The sequence below is a fragment of the Passer domesticus genome, chromosome 10 (genome assembly GCF_036417665.1).
Source record: "Passer domesticus isolate bPasDom1 chromosome 10, bPasDom1.hap1, whole genome shotgun sequence".
NCBI classification, from domain to species: Eukaryota; Metazoa; Chordata; class Aves; order Passeriformes; family Passeridae; genus Passer; species Passer domesticus.
In genome coordinates, this window is record NC_087483.1 from 4539526 (window position 1) to 4561903 (window position 22378).

Here is a 22378-nt window from a genome sequence, read left to right on the forward strand (position 1 = left end):
TTTAAAAATCTTTCATGGAAAACAGTTTCATTTTCAGCAAATCTGTTAAGAACAAGCAGGCAATGCTTCCTGAAGGAGACAAAAAATAAGTATTTCTTCAATATTTCTCAATCCACGACCTGTTTTCCTGCTACTCTGGTGTGAAGCCTCCTCTCCATCAGCTGTTTGCCAGCCTCCAAGGGGTTGGAGAGGGTGTCCTGCTGAGGAGGACACAGCTTCACCCCTTTTTGGGACCAGGTCTCTGCTGGAAACTCTGCTCTCCTGTTTCCCATGCTTTTGCACTTTGCCTAATTTAGGTGCTTTTCCCACCACAGCCACTGGAAGGTTGATTGACTGTTGGGAAGTGTTAAATTTTTGTAAAGCTTTGTCAGATGCATCCTTGGTTGCTCTGGCATCATCCTGGCTGGCCACAGGTGTCCAGCTCATGCCAGCTCTGGTGGCAGAGAAGGGCAGGCCAGGAGCATCCTCCAGCTGTTCAAAGCTTGCTGATTAGCATTTTTAACAGCAATCTCTCAATCCCAGCCTCCCTCCTCCTCCTCTCCACTCCACTCATCCAGTTACAATGATTCTGGAGACCTGGATCAATTATTCCCAGATTTCAAATGCTGGCATCGCTCCTTGTGCAGCTGCAAGCGCAGCATTTAATCTCTTCACTCTTTTAGGTTCAAGTGGTTGTTATGTTCTGTGTTTCAGCTTCATGCCTGGCCTCAAGCTCTGAACCTGCAGTGCCCTCATTTCCAAGAGCATCCTGCTTCATCCTTGTGCTTGGCTCATCCCTCTGCAATGGGCTGGACCAAAACTCTGGGGCACAGCACACTCAAAGTTCAACACCATACCCAAACCTTCCAAATTTGTGGAGTTATTTTCCCCCTCTGGTTTCAAGCTATTGGAGTGGGAAATTCCCTTCAGAGTAAAAACTGTTTCCTGAGAGTGAAAAAAACCAAGGTTGCCCAACTTGAGGATCAAACTTTCACATTTTTGTGACAAATGTGTCACGCTGAGCTATCCGGACACCTATGGGAGAGCTGAGTTCTGAACCATTATCCCTCTCCAGATAGGGATCTTATCTGGAATTTACCTGATCTGGTGGGTCCTGAAAAAGCCAAGGGCTCACTTGGGGAAGGTCCCTTTGAATTTGTGTGAACTGTATCAACATGAGGTGCTGAAGGATTTTCCAGCATTGGCTCCAGGAAGGAGACACCCAAATACCCCTTCCATGCTCAAAAATGTTTTCCCAGGCTGAGACACCACAGGAAAACAAAGCAAGTTGTGGGTTTGCATTTTCCTTTCAACTAATAATTAATCACCTTCCCATGCATTCAAATCTCCAGCTTGGCCGGAGGGAGAGAACGGGATCTTTTTGGCAGGAGATGTAAATCAGCAGAGCCCTGCATGAAAATAAAGTGCTGATGTTTTAGGGAAAGAAGTCCCTGTTTTCCTGAGCTGCTTCACTGCCAGGGGGTGCTGTGCTCTGCCACAGAGCCAGCCTTGGGCAAGCCAGGAACAGGGAATCATGGAATAGTTTGGGTTGGAAGGGACCTTCAAGCCCATTCCACCCCCCTGCCATGGGCAGGGACACCTTCCACTCGCCCTGGTGGCTCCAAGCCCCAGTGTCCAACCTGGCCTGGAACAATTCCAGATGTCTTGGTAGCTCCTGCCAGAGGTTGGTGGGAACCAGCACATCCTGGAAGCAGCAGAGGTACCTGGTGTGGGGATTTGGGTTGGGATTTGGAAGCTGCTCCTGTCTCTGGCTGGTGTGGGTGGAGGCTTTGCAACCCCATCAGGTGCCAGGTGCAGGGCAGGGGATGGATGCTCCTCTCTTGGTGCCTCTGGTAGAGCTGGTGAGCAGCTCTTTCAGGCTTTGAAGCTAAAATTTGGGAAAGGGGGGGCAATTCTCTTACCCCTCCCCTTCCTGAAGATGTCCCATGGCAAGGGGGTTGGAATTAGATGATTTTTAAGGTCCCTTCCAACGCAAAGCATCCTGTGGTTTTTGCTAGCCTGGTTTGAACATGGAGATGGTTTTCCATCATGGGGGAGATTCCTTCAGCTACTTCTTTTTTTGATTATAATTGTTTTTAGATTGGTCCCAAATTGCCAGGCTGATTGATTAATTGCTGGTGGAATGGAAGGAAAAAAAAATAGAATCCTGCAAATCTGAGAAGGCACAGGGGGATTTGGGGAGGGAAGGGAGGAAAGGTGATCCATGCTGCAAAGCCAAGGAGGGGAATTTGTCCTGCAAATAATAATGGGGTTTTTTTCAGGGTAGGTGCTGGAGCTGTGAGAGCTTGAGGGAAAAACAGGGAAAATTGGATTCACAGCCACGTCGGCCACAACACAGCACTAGAGTGAGCTGTGGGGGAGAAACATGGAAAAAAACCCCCCAGTTTCAGGTGGAAGGCGAGATGTCTGAGGAAGAGATGAAGAAAGACTGGAAATTAGAGAAAACAGCAGTTTCAAAATGGTGAGTGACACCTCGGAGGGGATTATGGGAGCTCACAGGCTTGGCTGCAGAAAGGAAAAGGTCAGCAGGCAGCAGTGGGAGTTATGGATTATACACAAACACACTCACACACACACACAGACGCACACACACAGATGTGCCCTGACTGTGGCACATCCATACTCCCACCCAGCCAATGTGCTTGGGAACCAGTTTTTAGGAGAAACACCAAGAGGAATCCTTCCCCCAAGTCACAGAAGACATTTAATCCCCCAGTCTGCAGCCAAAATCTACAAAACTCCTTAAAAACTATGGGAAAATAATGAGGCTGGAGTGACCAAAATTTTCTTCATTAGCCTTTCCCTCATTTTCCTGATCTTCACAAAAAAACCCAAAAACTGGATAACTGGCTTTTCTTAGAAATAGCTTCTCCAGGCTGAGGTGGATGTGCTGTGCAAGGATGGTTGGCTGAGCTGGTGACATGAAGAATCAATCCAAAGGATGGAGCTGGGAAAAGGGAGGTTTTCCCTTGTCCAGGGCTCAGCTGGAAGAGATTCATTGATGCTGCCATGCAGGGATTGGGAGAAGAGGCTCTTTATGGCCAAGCCTTGATCCAAGGGTGGCCTGGGATGGTGGGTCTGGGACAATTCCCTCCTCCAGCCAATGTGTGAGCAGCTCTGGATGTCCAAGCCATAATTTTGGCATAACAGGAAGGGCTGGATCTGTCCAGGCTGGATCCCAGCACCCTGGGAGCTCAGTCCAGTCACCTAAGGTGACACGGAGCAGAAGGGCTGGTTTAGTTCTAGGAGAGAAACTCATGTGCAGAGAAAATCCCACCGTGAATCCCCGCGAAAGGCGCCTCAAAGCCCGCGTCAACAAACACACAAAATTCCTGCTGAAAATGCATCCCGGCCGGACAGGTCTGGATCCCATAACTATAAAGGTGTTTTATTTCCTGGAATTCTGACATCAAAGGGGGGATTTTCAAGACAAATAGCTGCTATTTTCATTCCTCTGGAGAAATCATATGATGTGATTGACAATTAAGATCAGAAAAAGTTTGATGGGCAAAAGATCAGGAAATAAATCTCGCCACACCACCAAATCCAGGGCTGTTATCAAAAGCTATTCCTCCCTGCTCAGCACTATGAGGATCACAGGAATGTGGGACCTAATTTAGGGGTATTTTTTAGTAACACTTACAGAGGATTGGGGGAATTTGGCTTAGTTTTACCTGCTCCAAAGCTCCCTGAGTGCTTGAGTGAAGGAGCAGATATGGAGCCAGATTCCCAAATGATGGCACAATGAAGACATGGGATTGGAGGATAGCCTCTGGACATTTTAACTCTTTGGGGCCAAGATCAGAACCTCCTTCCATCTGGATCCCTCAGTGGATGGAAGAGCTGCTACACCAGGGGGAAAAAGGACAATAAGGACTTTATTGGTGAGTGGCACTGACAAACATTTTGGAGAAATGCGGTTGAGAGCTGTGATGGTAGGAATAAGGCAGAGGGTGTGATACCCACCACAGCCATCCCAAAAATCCAGGAGGGTTAGCAGGCCTCGGACTCTACATCTGAGCCCTGTCTCCACCAGGGGCTGGATTCCACTGTCCCAGGCTGCTCCAAGCCCCAGTGTCCAGCCTGGCCTTGGGCACTGCCAGGGATCCAGGAGCAGCCACAGCTGCTCTGGGCACCCTGTGCCAGGGCCTGCCCACCCTCACAGGGAACAATTCCTAATTTCCAATATCCCATCCATCCCTGCCCTCTGGCAGTGGAGGCCATTCCCTGTGTCCTGCCCCTCCATCCCTTGTCCCCAGTCCCTCTCCAGCTCTCCCGGAGCCCCTTTAGGCCCTGGAAGGGGCTCTGAGGTCCCCTGGAGCCTTCTTCTCTCCAGGTGAGCACCCCCAGCTCTCCCAGCCTGGGCAGACGGGCTCCTTTAAGAGGGGAGTCAGGTAAAACAAAATCAGGAAGGATCCCTCCCTCCTGCATCATCCTTCCTACCCTTTCTGGGATCGGGACAGAGTTGGATAGAACTGCTTTCAGGTGGCCAGCTCTGCCACCAACCGAACAAGCAGAGGACTTCCATTATTCCCAATTTTTAATCTTTTTTTTACATTATTTTATTCCCCCCTCCCCGAAAAAGCTGCCCAAACACAGCATGGTTATTTGCCCATTGTTCCAACCCGAATCCAGGAAAGCACCTTAAGCACACGATTAACTCCTGGAATGTGAGCAATCCCCGCTCCTCTTTGGCAGAGCACTTAAGCGCAGCCTAATTTGAAATTGGTTCTTGAGCTCTGCTGAAACGTAAGCTGGTGTTTGAGTGCTCTGCTGGATGGCAGCCAGGGCCCTCAGCACCTCCGAGGGCTCAGCTCCTCCCAGGGAGATGCCAGGATCCAGGAAAGCTGTTGACTCTCAGGATTTGCTGAAGTTTCAGGTGTAATGTGGTATAAAGTCTTAAACTGTGAAGCCCGAAGTGAGCAAAGTTCACTAACAAAGTGAACAAATGCCAGCCAGAGCTGGTAAAAGAATAAAAAAAACATTCCCTCGTTGGTTTTCACCTTTTCTTTCTCTCTTTTTGAAGTATCAGTGATATCTCACTTTTTTTAGAAGCATCAGCAGCTCTCTGCATGAGTTTTAAAGTGGCCAAGACTATTCAAAAAGCCAAAGTGTGTCAAGATCTTGCAATTCCCAGATTTTTACCCACCCAAAGGAAAACGACCACTTTTACAAGTTTTTTATGAAGTCAACACGTAGAGAAGACGGATTGTAAAGGTTTTTAAAGAAGTGATGGATGTGCTTGTGCATAAGAAAGTTCACACACACACATAAATGCACATATATTCCTTTTCTCATAAATCCCAGGCACTCTTTGAATCAGGGATGCAACTTTGGAAGGGAGAAGGAGCTGCAGACAGCACTCCAAAACATGGTCTTCTTTTGAGACTTCCCAGCTTTTGAGGCTTCCCAGCCATCCAACATCAGGGCATGCACTGAATATCCCAGATTTTCAGCTGGGTTTCAAGCCCAGGTGGTTTGTGAAGCATCCAGCAAGTCCCTGGCTGAGATCTGGACGTTGCCCATCTGAGCACACAACGTTAGTTGACTTTTTATGGGAGTGGGGGAAATTCCACATTTTGAAGGGGAAGGAAAAAAAGAATAAGAATAATAATAATAAAAAATTTAAAAAGGAGCAGCAGAGGGTTTTGGGTCTGGTTCTCTTTAAAACATGGCAGCTGTTTGAAAGCTGCCTGCAAATTCAAAATGTTCAGAGCTGGTGCTGGGAGCTCCAACCTGGTGTTAACAGGGAGGGAGGAACAGATCTCACAACCGCAGATGTTGCTGCGAGGGCTGAGGGGAGCTCGGAGCTCTTGCCTGGATGTAACACACTTGTAAATTATGTTTAGGGTCTTTTCCAGGCTTTTTATCCATGCAGGATAGCTGCCTGCCATCCCCTCGGTGGGATGAAAGGGTTTCTGCAAGCCCGGCAGCAGAGCTGAGGTGCTGGTGATGATGGGAAGAGGGTTGGCTCCTCCCTAAGTTTGGGCTGCACTTTAATCCCAGCGTTTTCCCCCTCCAAATCCAAACAAACACAATGAATTCAGGTGAAACAAAACTTCTGGTTTAATTAATTCTGGCCTGCTTTGGAGGCCTTCCCGAGCCGAGCCACTTTTAAAAACAAAAATAACTGCGATGGATGGATATTAACGACAAAATAAAGTGTTTGAAAGTTTTCCAAGCGAAACCTTTTCATTTTTAACGTGTCAGAGCACAGCATTTTGACACCTAAGAAAATTTAAACAGGTATTTTTCTCCTTAAAATGCACTGTCTTGCCAAGCCCTTAATTCAGCACGAGATTCTACCCTCCCCAAAGTGCAGTTTTTGGGGGGAAAGGAAAGGAAAGGAAAAGGAAAGGAGAAAGGAAAGGAAAGGAAAGGAAAGGAAAGGAAAGGAAAAGGAAAGGAAAGGAAAGGAAAGGAAAGGAAAAAGGAAAGGAAAGGAAAGGAAAGGAGGAAAGGAAAGGAAAGGAAAGGAAAGGAAAGGAAAGAGGAAAGGAAAGGAAAGGAAAGGAAAGGAAAGGAAAAGGAATAGGAAAAGGAAAGGAAAGGAAAGGAAAAGGAAAGGTAAAGGAAAGGAAAGGAAAGGAAAAGGAAAGGAAAAGGAAAGGAAAGGAAAGGAAAGGAAAAGGAAAGGAAAGGAAAGGAAAGGAAAGGAAAGGAAAGAAAGGAAAGGAAAGGAAAAGGAAAGGAAAGGAGGAAAGGAAAGGGCATCAGTCCTTTTGCACCTCACAGCCTTTCTCTTTTGAGAGTTGCTTTGCAAGAGAGCAGAAAAAAAAAGAAAATTGCAAAAGAACCTGAGCTATCATTTTTAAAATTGTATTTTGTCAAGGATGTTTTTCAGTTTTTGGAAGAATTAGTTGAAAAGAAAGGATGGGTTTATGTTCAGACCCAGGAAGGGTCTGATCAGGAAGACCAGCAGGTCACATCCCGTTCTCCCACAAATTCCCTGAGTTCCCAGGAATGTGCCATATCCCTGTTGGATGATAACCCTTCCCTCTTGTGAGGAATATTTATCTGGGGGCAGCCTCTCCAGAGGATTAAAATGTGTCCCTTGGGCTGGGTCTGCAGCATGGTCCATCTCCCTCTGCATCAGATCCAGGCCACAGAAGTTTTGCCAAGGATTTTATGTCTAATGAAAGGTTCGTTTGATTTTTTTTTTAACCATAAAAATAATCAGTTCTGGACACTTCAGAGCATTTTGCAAAAGTTTTGCAAAATTTACCTTGAACAATTCAGCTGAAAAATGTTTCTTAAAAGTCTGAGGGTGTGGATTTCTCCTGATCCATACTCTGAAATAAAAACACTGTGGGTTTTCCACACAAAACCACCTTTGCTGTTTCCATCCTTACTTTGCTTTGCTTTGGGTTTGAAACAGGATTTCCACTTGCTCAGAACTGCAAGGCCATGCTTCTCTCCTGAGCCTATCCAAAATAGTTCCCTCTCCCTGGAATTGCTATCATTTTTGTTGGTTTGATGGGAAAAAATTAAAATCAATCAAATATTGCTTGAATTCATGACTTTTGGGATTGTTAATGGATCAGGGATCATTAATTTGGAGGAATCTGCCAAGGTGGGTGCAGGGGACAAGGCATGGGAGAGCAGATGAGAACATCTGCTGAGCAATCTCCTGTTGCTTCAAGAAAAAAGGGTGCAACTTCCCCTGGAAGGGTTCCTGGCCTGGATGATGCTTGGAGAATTGAGGAGGAGCTGGTTTGTCTCAAACCCATTGAAATCTGCACCTCACTGGAAAAAAAAAATCTCATTTGAAATGCATTAAAACATGATGTGAGGGCTCAGAAAAAAACTTCTCAATTAACTATTAATGATAATCATGAAATACCACACGTTTTCACTTCAGTAAGAAATCCTGAATGTTTTCAGAGCAGTTTTCATCCCTAAACCAGGTCATGGCTGCTCAGCCTCTAGGTTTATTTTTTGGGTATTATTGTACTGTTGATTAAAATCACCTAAAATGAGGGGGGGGGGCGGGGGCAAAAAAACCCCCAACAACAACCAGAAAACAAACAAACCCAGAAAACCCTTTTATTTTAAAGTAAAATTCTTCTGGACAAGTCAAAACCTACCATTTTCGTATTTCCAGCACAGGGAAAGCACTGACTTATAAACCAAATTCTCTCATCTTCAGGTTTTTCTGAATAGATTAAAAAAAAAAAACTTAATTAGGCTGTAACAAACTAACATTTAAGGAGCAACACCCAGAATGTGACTTCCAGATTTAAATCAAAGTTAAGATTTCATAGCCATTGACCATGGCACAGAGCAACACTGGAATTTTCTCCAGAAAACATGGACTTCCTTGGAGGCATTTCTGCACATCTCTGCTTCCCTGAGATTTATGTTGGATACTGGGACAGGTTTCTCCACAGAAAGGTTGGTCAGGCATTGGAACAGGCTGTGGTGGGGCCACCATCCCTGGAAGTGTCCAGAAAACATGTGGATGTGGCACTTGGAGCCTTGTCAGTGCTGAGTTAAGGTTGGACTTGATGATCTTGGAGATCTTTTCCAACCTTAATAATTCCACAATTCCTTCTCTTTGTCCTCATCCTCCTTATCCTTCTCATTGTCCTCACGAAGGGGAAGGAGAAGAAGGAGAAGGAGAAGGAGAAGGAGAAGGAGAAGGAGAAGGAGAAGGAGAAGGAGAAGGAGAGGAGAAGGAGAAGGAGAAGGAGAAGGAGAAGGAGAAGGAGAAGGAGAAGGAGAGAAGGAGAAGGAGAAGGAGAAGGAGGAGAAGAATATCCTCACTTTGAAGGACAATGTGAGTTGTCTGAATCAGCCATATTTTAAAGGTTTTATTTCATCCTAGGATTAAGGACCACAGGCTCTGTAAATCTCTGTTTGACTTGTAACACTTTATATGGCTATTTATAGTATCAGCGTCAGGTTTTGGGGTAATTCTTTTTTCCTGGTATATTCCCAGCTCTTCTCCTGGGCAGCCATTTCCCCTTCCTGGCTCATATTGAGTGAACATTTTTTACAATGCTTCTTTCATCTGATTTTTAAAAATGCTTTGATCAAAATCTCCCTTCTGAAAACTGAATGTGGTTTGAATCACCAAGCCCCGGCTCTTGCTAATAAAAGGAAAGAACTGACTTATAATGACTTTGTTGGTGTTTGTGTGATCCAAACAGGAATCACTGGGAATATACCTGCAAGTACCAGAGGCCCCTTAGTGCTTATTCTTTTTCCACGCTTTATTTTTTCACCCCCCACTTTTTTTTTCTTTTTTTTTTTTAAAGAATTTTTATGGAGTCATCTGAGAAGCTTTGCTTGGTTTTATTCTCAAAGAATACAAATTTATCTGATTCCTGCTCTCTTTTCTCTGGGGATATCCTGTGTGAAATGAAGATTCTTCACAGCAAATCTCTGCAGGAAAATCTGTCCCATGAACAGTCAGGTTTTGAAGCAGCTCCAGGTAACGCACGACGGTGTCAATGAGCATTTCCATCTTTCAGCCCAGAAACACCCTTTTTCCTCATGCCAAAACTTACGTGGAAAAGATCACTGCAATGCCAGGCTTGGGTGGTGGGATCATCCCAGGATGCCCTGATTCCCAAAGGAAAGAGCAAGCCAAGGGAGGTGTGTGTGCAATGTGAACCCTGCCTGCCCCGCGTGCAGCAGCAGCAGGGCTGGAGACTGGGACCTGGGGTGCTCTAAGGCTCAGGACAATCTGCTTTGTGTTTTTCCAGGCTGGGGAAGTGCACAGGCAGCTGCTCTTCATTAAAAGCACTGTTCTGGCTTGGTACAGGTAGTGTGTTTTCACTCAGTAGCTCTGGCATTCAAATCTTATCTCGCGAAATAAGAGTTTCAGGGGAGAAAACGTCAGCTCTCCATTTGTGGATGTCCCGTGTTGGGGAACACACTGGGGCTGCATCCAAGCTGGTAGAGATGTTCCCAGCGTCCAGGAATTTCACCTGCAGCCTGGATTAGTTTGCTTCAAATCCTTCATGCCTCTGCCAAAACTGAGTGTGGTCAGAAGCATCCCTGACTTCGGACACTGTGGAAAACTCTTACTCACTTTCAAATCCTCATCTCAGGTCATGCCCATCCATTGCTAGCTCTTCTGCCTTTCCCAGAGCCACCCTTCATCCCTTCTCTACATTCCCATCCCAGACCCTGGCAAAGCAACCTCTCTTGGAGTAGCCAAGGGAAAAACTGTGATTTTCTGCCTTTTTTTCCCCCTCTTCAGACACCATCTACTGCATACAGCTCACAGCCTCCCAACCCCTTGGTCCTGCCCTCGAACAATGCTGCAATTAACTGAGTGTGGGAATGACGATGCGGCTCATTTGAGGTTTTGTTTCCACTCAGACCAGAGTTAATCTCCCCTGTGACTTCCAACATTTCTCCTCCTGATGAATTGTTTATTTTCTGATTCTGGATGGTTTCTAAGAATAGCACTTTGGGTTCTGTACAAATTTGCTCTTGTGCTTTGATTCATTGCACTAAAAGACGCTGTTGTCATTCTCCCAAGTGTTGGCACGCAGTATTTGACAATCTTCAATGGAGCAAATTCCTGGAATATAAGAACAAGGCCTCATGCTTTGATTGAATTTCCTTTTTTCCCTTTCTCTGCAGATGCAGAAATGGATGTTTATTTTTCATTAGCATTGCTGCAGGATTTTTGAAGGCGCGTTCCCTTTGCTTTTCGGGCTGACTGCTTTTCCGGCCTTGGGTTTGCCGAGGCTCTCAGCTTTTGTTCTCCATGGATGTCATTCCCGTCGGAAACACGGCCTGTGTCATGTGGTTTCCACAGCAGGATGAGGTGGTGGAGCCGGGAGAACTGGCTTGGGATGAGGCAGCAGACAACAACTTGAAGGCAGCTCCACGTGTGGGGTGAGGCCAACCCAAACATTCCAGTTGGTACCACCTGATGTGGATTTTTCCTTCGTTATCTCGGGGTTTTGCCGTTCTTACGGCAAGTTCTCCTTGTCTTTCCCCCCACCAGGAAGGGTAACGTCAGGTTCCTGCAAGTGCCTGAGATGCTCCTGGTGGCTGGAGCTCCCAGCCAGCCCCATGGTGGTGCCTGTGAACTGATCACAAACAGCTCGTGCTCCATGTGCACCCTGGCACGGGCGGGAAGCGCCTCAGATCCCGGCACAGCGGCCAGGCTCTGGTGTCACCCCCCGCCATCCATCACTGCTCGGGCCCTTATGAGATCCAGAAGAGATCCTGACATGCGATTTTCCCGCTCTGTCACAGGGGGCTGGGAGATTTGGGGTTTTTTGTTTTTGTTTTTTTTCTTAGGAAAGCAGGCGAGCGAGCGAACTGGCAGAGCTCCTGCCACAAGGAATGAATTTGCACACACACTTTGATCCCTTTTATGATTTTTTTATTTGTGTTAGCCACATCCTCTTCGCTGCACCACTCAGCAAAAGATGCTTTAAATTAGATGGGGCTTGGAAAACGCTCTCCCCGTGGCTGCCTCCCCCCTTGCCTCGCCTGCCCCCGAGGCCTCGGATTGGTCTGGTAGCCAGAGCCTTGCCTAACATGAAGCTGGCACCGGCCGAAAGGCGGATAAATAAACGTCCAGGAATCTTGTTTGTCATATTTAATCCATCACATTTCCCAAACAGCCCGCTCCAAAAATGCTGCAGCAGTGTTTACATCATCCTGATTGAAGGCTACATCCGTGCATGTAAATGCCTTTGCTGGATGTAGCTCCAGTTTCACACGAAGGCAGCCCCCAAACAGAGGAAAAGAAGTAATAAACCCACTTTTGCATTTCTTCTTCTCCCATCCCTGCCCAATCCAACCACCCAGCATTTGCACACTTAATTTTATTATTTTTTTCCTTCCTTTTCTCAAGTTTTCTGGTGAGCGTTGCCTGATTCTGTGATTTCCTGCTAAATGAGCAAGTGGAATTCACTTGGAGACCACGAGGAGATGGGTTGATCCCTGTGCCAGGGGAAGTGGCACAGTGCAGGCACTCAGACAAGCAGCCTGGGAGGGTTTGGCATCGCCACCAGCCATGGCAGGGGCACTGGGGCTGGGAGCATCAACCTCCCCAGAGGGGAAAACCATGGGAAACCACCCCAGGCCACTGCAAATGGGAGATCCTGACTGGGAGGTGGGAAGGGAAGAGGGGAAAAGCTCTTTTAGCACCAGGTCAAGGAGTTGGAGATGGTCACTGACCCCACATGAAGGCATTCAACCCAGGCAAGGGATCATTTCAGCACCTGAGCTGGTGGAAGGTGTCCCTGCCCACGGCAGGGGGGGTTGGAATGAAACGAGCTTTAAGGTGCCTTCCAACCCAAAACATTCTGGGATTTTCTTATTCTGTGGTGGTGGAGCTCAGAAAGGACCACAGAGGGTCTCACACTCCACTAAACACCTCCTGACAGTTCCAACTCTTCAACAGAGTGAACAGCTAAGAAAAAATAAAATTAAAAAACAAAATGAAAGGACACTCCACCTGTTTGGGACCAGACACCAGTTTGTCTCATCAAAATGACATTTTCTATTTCTTTCATGAGCTTTTCCTGTTAAAAGGAAGACAATCACAGGTGTCATTTTCCCTTCTCACCTTCTCCTCCACCAACTTCTTTTTTGTCCCATGGCCAGAATCACTCATCACACTGGATGCAATTCATCCACAGCATTTTGCTGTGGGAAATGTCACCCGTGCTGCCTCCTGTGCTGTCCAGAGGTTGGATTTCTAAAAGGATTGGAGACAGACAGTGTAGAAGTGAAAACCTTTGAAAAACAGGGCTCTGACTTGGATGTCCCCTTGGATTTGGGGATGGCTTTTGAACCCTTACAGTTGAAAATCTCCCCAAAAGAAACAGCACCTGTTTCATCCAGCCAAGCAGCACAGACATTTCCCAGGTGGCTCCTTGCACTCCCTGGAATAAAAATAAGGCTGTCAGGTGATGCATCACAGAAAAACCAGTGTTTTGCCTGTCAGAACATACCCACCCCCTCTATTTATAAGTGCTCTCAGCACCCCTAACTCTGAAATTAGGGCCTTGCAGGGGACTAAGACAGACACCGCTCCCTCAAGCAACAGCAACCCGTGCAAATTTATAAAAAAGTTTTTCATCCCTGTAAAAAAAAAAAAAAAAAAGAGCCTATAAACCCACTTTTCCCCTTCCTCCTTCACCTCCTGCCTACTCCAAAGCAGGAGCTGCTTCTGGCCTCCAGATGTCAAAACCCACGAGCTCTTCCCCTTTTTTGCTATTTTTGCCTCGCGCTTTGATCTTTAGCCACGGCTGCCCTGGGAAGGGGGGAGGCACTCGGGGTTTGGGGCTGGGGGTGCTGCTGTGCCCCCTCTGTGGCTTCACCCCCTCACTTCCCTTTGCCTTCCAGAGGGAAATCCACCCCCCAAAAAAAAGCAGGGTGAAAAGGGAATTTCATTGTGAGGGAAGGGGGCGGTGGTGGGCAAAGGAGGATGTGGGTGGGCACAGCGGGCAGAACAGGGGCAGGAGGGCCTTTTTTTATTAACAAAACACCAAAACCTGCCTGGGGCTCAGCAGGGATGGGTCCTGTGTGGGGTGGGAAGGAGTTTGAGCCATTATTGACCAAAATGGGATGCAGGACTTGATGGCAACCTTGCCTTGAGCCACGGGGGAGCTGGAGGTACAGAAGGCAACAGCCCTCAGCCACCGCCTGCCCCAATCCATCTCACCTGCTTCAGGGACCTCCAGGCACCCTTAAAAAACAAGGAATTCCCTTCCAAAGGCAGCTGAGTCATGCCCAGAGTACCATCTCTGTTATAATTCACTGCCTGATCAATGGGCTGCATCGCCCCATGCTGTCTTAGCCCCACTAACACTTTGCAACCCACCCTCTCTCCCATAAAAATGAATGAATAAATCTTTTTCGTGCCATCACACCAGAAAAAAATGAAATTATACTGCCAGTGGGACTCATCCCTGGAGCAAAGGAAGCAATCTTACAGCTGGAGAGTCAATGTCCAGTTGGAGAGTTGTGAATATCTTCTTTTTGCTTCCTTGCCAAAGTTTTATTGTTGTGATGGGTAATATCAGAGAGCTCTCACAGCACAGCTCAGCTCTCACTCAGCAACTGCAGGCTGGCAAAATGTTGCCCAGAGGATCGTGTGGCTTGATGCTTTTATTGCCAAAGAACCCAAAACAAAACACCCAAAACGCACACAAAAAACAGAAGGAAAAACTGAAGAGTTTAAAAAACTATGGGGACTGGAGGTGGAAGTTGATGTCTGTGACCAAAACAAAACAAATCCCATCAGGTATTTGCACAAATTCTGCATCCCATGTACTCCTGGATAAGAGCTTGAGGTGAGGAGGGCCTAAAACCCTAAACCCAGTGTCACCACCACACGAGCAGGTGTTTCCTCTCTGTGCACACAGAAACAAGCGTGTGCCCGGCGTGGCACTGAACCTGCTGGCTGCTCTCTGTTTGAAAGCTTCACTTCTGCCCCGGGGTGCTCACAAAAGCAAGGCCATGATGCACATTACAGGCAGAAATCTCCTCCCCTGCAGCTGCAGCGCCTCTGTCCCTTGCAAAGGGATCAAAACTCACTGCCTCCAAAGGAATTCCTGCATCCCCACGAGCTGCATAGCTGTGGCTGTTTAGTATTCCCAATTTAGGCATTGGCAGAAACAAAGAGTGAGTGAGTCTAAGAGCACATATGCTGAGAAAGGCAGTGATGAAGGGTATCCCACCCTTCATTTAAACAGGAGAACTAAAATATCTCCTCTGTGTGTGTGTGTGTGTGTGTGTGTGTGTGTGTGGAGGCACACAGGCACACATGTCACAGCACTGAGGCAAACATGAGATCCACAGACCATGGAGCATTTGTTTCTCCTGTGCCCTGTCAGGAAAAGCGCTAATGCCTTCTGGGAAATGTGGAGAAAACGTAAATATTTATTTATTCTGAAGCAATGCAGCTTGTCACTCTGCTTTTCTGACTGCTCTGCAGCAAATCAGTGAGGAAAAAATGCATCAAAAGCTTCTGCTGCCCCATGTCCAAGCTCGTTCTGTCCCTTTGGAGCAGGTTCACACAGGACTTTTTATGCTTTACAAAGCACAGAATTACAGACTGGTTTAGGGACCTTAAAGCTCATCCAGTGCCACCCCCTGCCATGGCAGGGACACCTCCCACTGTCCCAGGCTGCTCCAAGCCCCAATGTCCAGCCTGGCCTTGGACACTTCCAGGGATCCAGGGGCAGCCACAGCTGCTCTGGGAATTCCATCCCAGCCGCTCCCCATCCTCCCAGGGAAGAAAATTTGCCTGATATCTCACCTAAATTTCCCCTCTTTCAGTCCCAATTTCCCCTCTTTTGGTCTGAATCATCGATTTCTCAATTGAATCACCAATTCACATTGCCCAGGGGTAAAATTACCTCTGCCCAAGCTGATTTCCAGGCAAAGTACTCCAGATGCAAGAACGGGCCTCAAATCCATGAGGGGTGGGATGGTTCCTCCTGAGAATCAGCCAGTTTGGGACTGGTGTGCACCTGGGCCACCCTCTTGAGGAGCACCAAGGGCTCCAGAGGGACAGCCAGGCCAGTGACCCCACACTGCAAATGGCTCAGCAGGTGAGGAGAGGGAGAGATTCTCTGAGCCCTCATCTTCAGGGAGAAGCTGATGGTCCCTTCTGTGGGGAGACAGCTCTGGAGCAGGAATATAGTCAAAAACATCACAGCAGCCCAAAAAAACCCCTAAAATTTTACCGTGGAAATGCAAATGGAGCTGGTGGAATCAGGCCAGCTACAAAACACTTCATTAATGTGCATAAATTTAATTAATTAACAGGCTCCCACCACACTGCCCTTCGTGGGACCCTCCTGAATTATGGGATATATTTTTATTTGCCACAAAGAAAAAGCTCTTGCCCCCAGGATGTTGTTATTCCCTCAGTGGCTCTCTCCAAGTGCTGAGAGTGTAAAAAAAGACATCCCAGCAAGGGCAGCAGGAGGGCATCAATTTCTCCTGTTTTTTGGGTTTTTATCCTTGCTTTTCCCTTGCTGGAAAACTGGCTCCAGGCTGGTGGCACTTGTGACCTGAGGGTCTGACGTGTCACACAGAGGTTTTAAAGCAAATGATGAGCCAGAGGCAACAGGTTTGGGAGAAGGGGGAAATGGAGGCATGAATTTTTGTTGTGAGGGAAGATGCCTGCTACTGGCGGATGGGATGGAAGTCTCCAGTGGGAAAGGATTGCTGCACCTCCTGCAGCCCCTGGGCTCCCTCCCAGCTGCCTCTGCTCGAGGTGTTTGCACAGGACCATGGCAGATGAGGCACAGGTGACCAAAAAAACAGAGAATACATGCAAACATTCACCTCAAACACATTTTTTCCCAGAGATTTCTCCTCTCTCTAGGTGGAGGTGACACCCAGTGGTTGCTCCATGCCTTTGGGACCAGCATGGATGGGTGGCTTCCCTGGCACACCCAGCAATCCCTCGGGATGAGGGTGAAAATGCATGCAGGAATATTTGCTCTGAATTTACGGACACCACTGAAACTGCTGGGGGAGGAAAGACAATCAGGGCAAACTGAGCAGTGTTCCAACGTTCGCATTCCTCCACCTTCCACCCCAGGGGCGGGGAGACGCTCTCCCTCATGTCCTGCCAGGAAAAGGGATGGCTGTAAAACTGCTGAGATCATTTGCAGTTCCTTCACCCTCCCACCCCCCCCGCCATTTCCAATCTGCAAACCTCATCCCTGCTCCCCTCTCAGAGACTAGGAAACGGTTTGGGTTAAATTAGCGTGGAAGCTGGAAAGCCTGGGATTGGAATCATTTCCCCGCTGGCCTTCCAGGGGCTCCGAGGGGAAAAGCCCCCAGGCACAACCCGAGAACGAGATCTCCTGCCAGGTCTTCTGCTGCTTACACCTCCCCATGCTCCGCCTCTGGGATCTGCTTTAGCACTTAGGTGGTGGGGCAGCGGGGGGAGAAGGTTGTTTTCCTTCCCTTCAGCCTTTGCAAATGGACTTCCAGATCCAAAAAAATAAAAAATAAAAAATAAAAAATAAAAAAAAAATGCAGGAGCTGAAAGGCATCACTTGGCAGGTGGAGATGTCGCTTCTCCCATCACTCTTTCAGGTTTTTCTTGCCAAAGCAATTCCTGAAGGGAATGGTGAAAGCTGAATGGAAGATGGAGAGGGACTTTGGACAATGGCCTGGAGGGACAGGACACAGGGAATGGCTTCCTGCTGATAGAGGTCAGGGATGGATGGGATATTGGGAAGGAATTCTTCCCTATGAGGGTGCTGATGTCCTGGCACAGGGTGCCCAGAGCAGCTGTGGCTGCCCCTGGATCCCTGGAAGTGCCCAAGGCCAGGTTGGACACTGGGGCTTGGAGCAGCCTGGGACAGTGGGAGGTGTCCCTGCCAGGGCAGGGGTGGGATGGGATGAGCTTTAACTCTCTCTTCCAACCAAAACTATTCTGGGATTTTATGATTCTGTGTACTCCTGACCTCCAGAGTTATTATCTGAGAGATGGTGGCACAACCCATCCTGGATGTTTTGGGGTTGAATATGCTCCAAACAGGCTTGGGAACCCCAGAGGAACCAAAGGGTGCTGAGTAGGTGCAGTTATGCTTCAAAATGCAGCTGAAGGTTTCCCAAAATCCCGTGTGAAGAGCCATTCTTGCATGGATGAGCACTTTGCTCCCCCACAGCCCAGGAAAAAGCCCTTTTCCCCTCCTTTCAGGACTACCTCGTTCCCTGGAGCTGACACAGGAGCCTGCAGCAGAGGTGGATGTAGGGCCCAGGCTCCACCAGGACCAGCTCTGCCTGTTAATCCCCAAACCAGCCTTCCCTCGATGAATAGGAGGCAATTCCAGCACTCTGGCAAAGCTGCTTGAAGAGAGGTGATGGAGCCCTAAGGCTACTCCTAAATCTGTCACACAGCACGTGCTCCTTCCCTCAGCACTTACATATTGATATTGTTGGGGAAGAAAAGAAAAAAAAAAACCACCAAAAAAGCAGGCCTGGCTGTCCCTGCGGATCCCAGAGGAAATGGTTTTATGGGACTCTGGTGGATGCAGAAAATAACTTCCACTTAACGGCAGGCGCTGGCTCAGCGCTTGCTGGCCCGAGACAGATCAAACACTTCAGAGCAATTCCCAAGTTATTGGTCCTTCAGCTCAGGGGTTCCCAGCCAAATCTTCGTCCTCTGCTCCTAAAAGCTGGTTCTACTTTAATATTGGGGAATAATATCCCTTAAAACACGCATTTGTGAATGAGCAATACTTTCCTCACCTCCGCACAAACCCGGCACCGGGCTGGAGTCCAGGATGCAGCAGCAGCATCTCCTGCACAAAAGGTGCTGAGTGGTGGTGTCCAGACCCCTCAAGTGCTTTGGGCATCAGATCCAGCCTGCCCCTGGCACCTTTGCAAGCTGGGCATGGGGACAATCACCCAGCCATGAGGTTTGGTTAATGAGCACCTGTGCAGTGGTTTTGTGAGGACGTTTTCAGTCCTTGTGACCCTTCATCCCTCATCACCCAACCAGCCTGTAGGGATGGGACTTCACCTCCCAGGCCAACCAGGCTTGTGGATAGACACTGCAATTTCTGGGTGCAGCTTGGGTAGGCTCTGCATTTTTGAGAAATTAAAAAATGCACTCAGGCTGGGTGAGCCTCGGTGGCCAAAGCCTTGGCGCTTTGAGAAAGAGCACGTGCAGCTCAGGGAAAGAAAAACAGCACAAGGTAAATGGAAAACTCTCACCCAGAGCTTTGCTAATCGGCACCAGCTGGTGCTCTGCTAATATTTTGATAACGTCCTGCTTTCTCTCCAGAACAGAAATTTTTACAGATTTTTTATTTTCCCTCTCCCATCCCTTCCCTGCCCTCTCCTTCTGTCAGGGTTCTGGCATGGTGCAAAGGGGAACATGTGTAGCAGACAGAAACGCTGGATGAAGGGAGAGGAGAAGAAGAGGAGGGTGAGAAACCCCTCACATCAAACGTGGATTGTACTCCCACTGTCCCCTTCTCCCTCCATCCCATCCCAGGCTCCCACAGTCTCCCTCTCTCAGCACTGAAGGGGAGCAGAGCACACGCAAACCTTGACCAAAGAGTGGAGGATTCTCCTTAAAAATATGAGGAACCAATCCATTCCATATTCCATGCTGGATCACTCTTCCCAGCCAATGCCTAGAGAAGCTCTGGAAAAGTTGCTGGGCTTGGTCATCCCAAAATCCAAGGAAGGGAGATTCCAGGTGTCAAACCCAAGGGAGATTTCAGGAATGCATCAGTTTTATGCTGAATGAATGTGTGAGAAAAGGGAGGAAAAAAAGAAATTATGTCAATGTCAACAGATTGGATCTGGTGACCTTGGAGGTCTTTTCCAGCCTGAAGAATCCCATGATTCCAATGTCCCTCTCAGGGAGCATTGGGGGATTATTTTACTTATTTTGTTTTTATTTTATTTAACCTGCTGTTGGATAATAAGGCAGATGTCCACATTGTGTCTTACTTTAGCTAGATCTAAACCAGAAACAAATGTATAAATGGGATGAACGAGTGTGGGGAGTGTACCTTGATCCAGGATGTCTGATTGAAGCAAGAAAGAGCCCCTGACTCTTTCTTAAAAAAAAAAAAACACAAAAACAAAACAAAAAACAATAACAAACAAACAAAAAAACCCACCAAAACATTTTATCATTTAAGGGAGCTGCTTTTTAGATGGAAAATGGGGATCCTCACACAAAGGAGGGATTCTCGGAACACAACGACTCCTGTAGGGAAGAGTAAACCATAGGTGAGAAAATAGAGCTGGAAACAGGCAAAATGCAGGAAAATGCAGGAAAATGCAGGAAAATGCAGGAAAATGCAGGAAAATGCAGGAAAATACAGGAAAAGTGGTGGCTCTGCCTCCTAGTTTGGTCCCCAGGGGATGGGGAAAAGAAAAGCCTCTTGGGGAATGCTGAGTGTCTGGAGGAAAGATACACACTCAGACGCCTTTGAAAGTTCCAAGGTGGAACAGAGATCAGGCTCAGGACTGAAGAGGGAGGAAACAAACGTGGGGTGAAGTGGAGCAACAGAAGCTGCTGGGGTGAAGATCAAAGGAGAGGGGCAGGTTCAGGGAGCCAGCTCTGGAGCCAGGGATGTCTCTGGTTGCCCTGGCCTTCCCTGCACAGGTGTCCCTCTGTTTGCACAGCTGTCCCTGCCCCTGGCTGCCCGAGGGGTCGGTGCTGGTGGCTGGGAAGCTCCCGTGGCTCTCCAGGGCAGCCTGGAGCCTGTGTGTGGTCAGTGTTCCTTCCTTCCCTCCCAAAGCCAGGGATTGAACAGAGTACAGCTGAGGAACTCGGAATGCTCCAGAAGGAAGATAAATGGGAGCTGGGAACTTGGCACTGTGGCTGCCTGGGGCACCAGCATCAATCAATAGGGGCTTTTTTAATTTTTAAAGCAGAAATTAGGGATGTATCTGTACTTAAAGCCTGTTCCAAAACCTTCATGCTTTCTAAAGGTGAAAAGGCAACCAGAGCACCCCAGATGCCCCCAGCTCACTCCAGAGCAGCAAAAACAAGAGAGAAGAGCCATCATTCTACAGGACTGAAGGGTTTGTCCCCCCATTTGTCACCTCTGGCAGGCAGGGCTGGGGCTGCCATCTCAGGACAAACATCTCACTGGCTGCTCACCTTCCTGAAGGCCAGAGTCACCTCCTGATCCTCCTGAGCCCAGAGAGCAGCTCAGCTCGTGAGGCCACAGTGTCACTGTCTGAGACTCCTCTCACTCTTTTAATTTCCCTCAGCACTTTGCCCTGCCCTCAAATCTTTACTTCACTTGTTGGCTTTGGCACCTCTTTTGTACTATTTCTGGAGGAGTTCGGAACATGTTTCTGACTTTGGCCATCTTCTTCCTATAATTATTAATAATACTTTCCCTTCCAGACACTGGCCTCGTTCCCACGTTGGCTGCAAGGCTTCGATCGTCATTTAATTCAGCCTTCCTCTCTTTCCAGGAGCACCTTCTCACAGCACTGTTAATGAGGTAAATCCATGGAAAATAAAAACTTGGGTACCCAGGGACTGGGATTCACAGAAAGCATCTTGAAATACATCCCTGAGTAGGTTTTGTCCCATAAATGTTTCCTCTCCTCTTCCATGTGCCTGGTAGGACACAGGGAGATCCCTAACGACCCAGGAAGGTTAAAATGCAATTTTTCTCCTTCTAAAGCTGGGATCTGGCAGCCTCCTGCAGCGGGGTATCCATGTTTGAACACGAGGGATCTCTTGGCTAGATCCCACCTCCCACATCTGGGCCCAGCCAAGGGTTCACCTTCAGAGCCCCAGGAACCAAGAGAGGTTCCAGCAAGGAAACAAGAGGAGACCTCACACAACACAAGGAGAACCCCAGCATCTCAGAAATGTTAAAATACAATTTTTACTCCCTGAAAAGCTGGGATCTGGCAGCCTCTAGAGTGGGACATCCACGTTAGAGCAAGAAGGATCTCCTGAACAAGCCTCCCCCATTTGGGATCAGCCCAGGGTTCCCTTTTGGAGCCCCAGGAACCAAGGGAAGACCTGAGGTCCCAGCAAGGAAAAAAAAAAAGGAAGGGACAAGGAAAAAGAGTCTGGAAGAAGCAATAGGTATTCCTGAGCCTGACAGATATTCCTTCTCCTCTGTGGTACTGGCACTCTGTCTCCTCTCCTTCAAACCTGAGACTGTGCAACATTCCCAACCCACATCCCTCCCTCAGTTCCCCAGAACTCCCCACCTTCCCTCCTCCCAGACCTCCACCTTTTCTCCTGCCTCTGTGTGTGTGTCCTTACACAAAATTAGCAAGCAGCATCTCGGGGAAAAATCCTAAACCATTTTAAAGGGATTGATGGGAAAATAACGTCCTTGCCAAAGGAGCACAAGCCAAGTGATGTTATTCCCAACAGGCTTCCTAGAGACAGGGAAGTGCTTTCAGCAATGAAATAACACAGCCTGTGTTGGGACCCCCTCCCACCTTCCCTGGATCGAGCAGCACGATGATATCTTAAGGCACCACTGGGTTTTCCAATAATAAAACAAGGAAAACCTTCATTTTGGGCACCTGGGGTCTGACACAAGGCAGGCTCCTGCCTCCACAGAAAGGCAGCACAGTGCAACTGGGTGAAAATTCCTTTATTTGTTTGAGTTTGATATTCCTGCCTGCTCTGCCAGAAGCTTTCCTTGCCCTCCACAGCAAGTGCTGTTACACAGGACATCAATTAAACAATCCAAGGGGATTTATCCCACTGAGTAAAAACAAGATGAAATTCAGGTTGTTTCCCACTTGAGCTCAAAACGAAGCAAATTTTGCCTCCTCTTTGGGGTGAAACTGAAGCACAAAAAAAAAAAAAAAAAGAGGGGGTGGGGGGGGGAAGAAAAAGGAAACCAGGTAAGCAGGGTAGGTTTTTTCCTGAACTCACGTCACCCCAAACCACATAAACCAAACACTG

The 22378-nt window shown here is 47.9% G+C and overlaps 1 protein-coding gene across 4 annotated transcripts in view; it reads right to left on the bottom strand.

Moving 5' to 3' along the window:
• Positions 1-11328: 11328 nt before the first annotated feature.
• Positions 11329-22378, bottom strand: part of ASB1 (ankyrin repeat and SOCS box containing 1) — a 30742-nt gene continuing 19692 nt past the window's right edge. The window contains exons 5-7 of one of the 4 annotated variants that reach the window (XR_010368895.1): positions 15348-19208; positions 12813-12866; positions 12605-12679 (exon numbers count right to left, since the gene is read on the bottom strand). Coding sequence is in view for 2 of the 4 variants with exons in the window: in XM_064433415.1 (XP_064289485.1) it covers positions 12588-12679; positions 12813-12866 (146 nt within the window). In the remaining 2 variants the exon portion in view is untranslated. The other 3 variants (XR_010368894.1, XM_064433415.1, XM_064433418.1) reach the window with 3 other exon arrangements.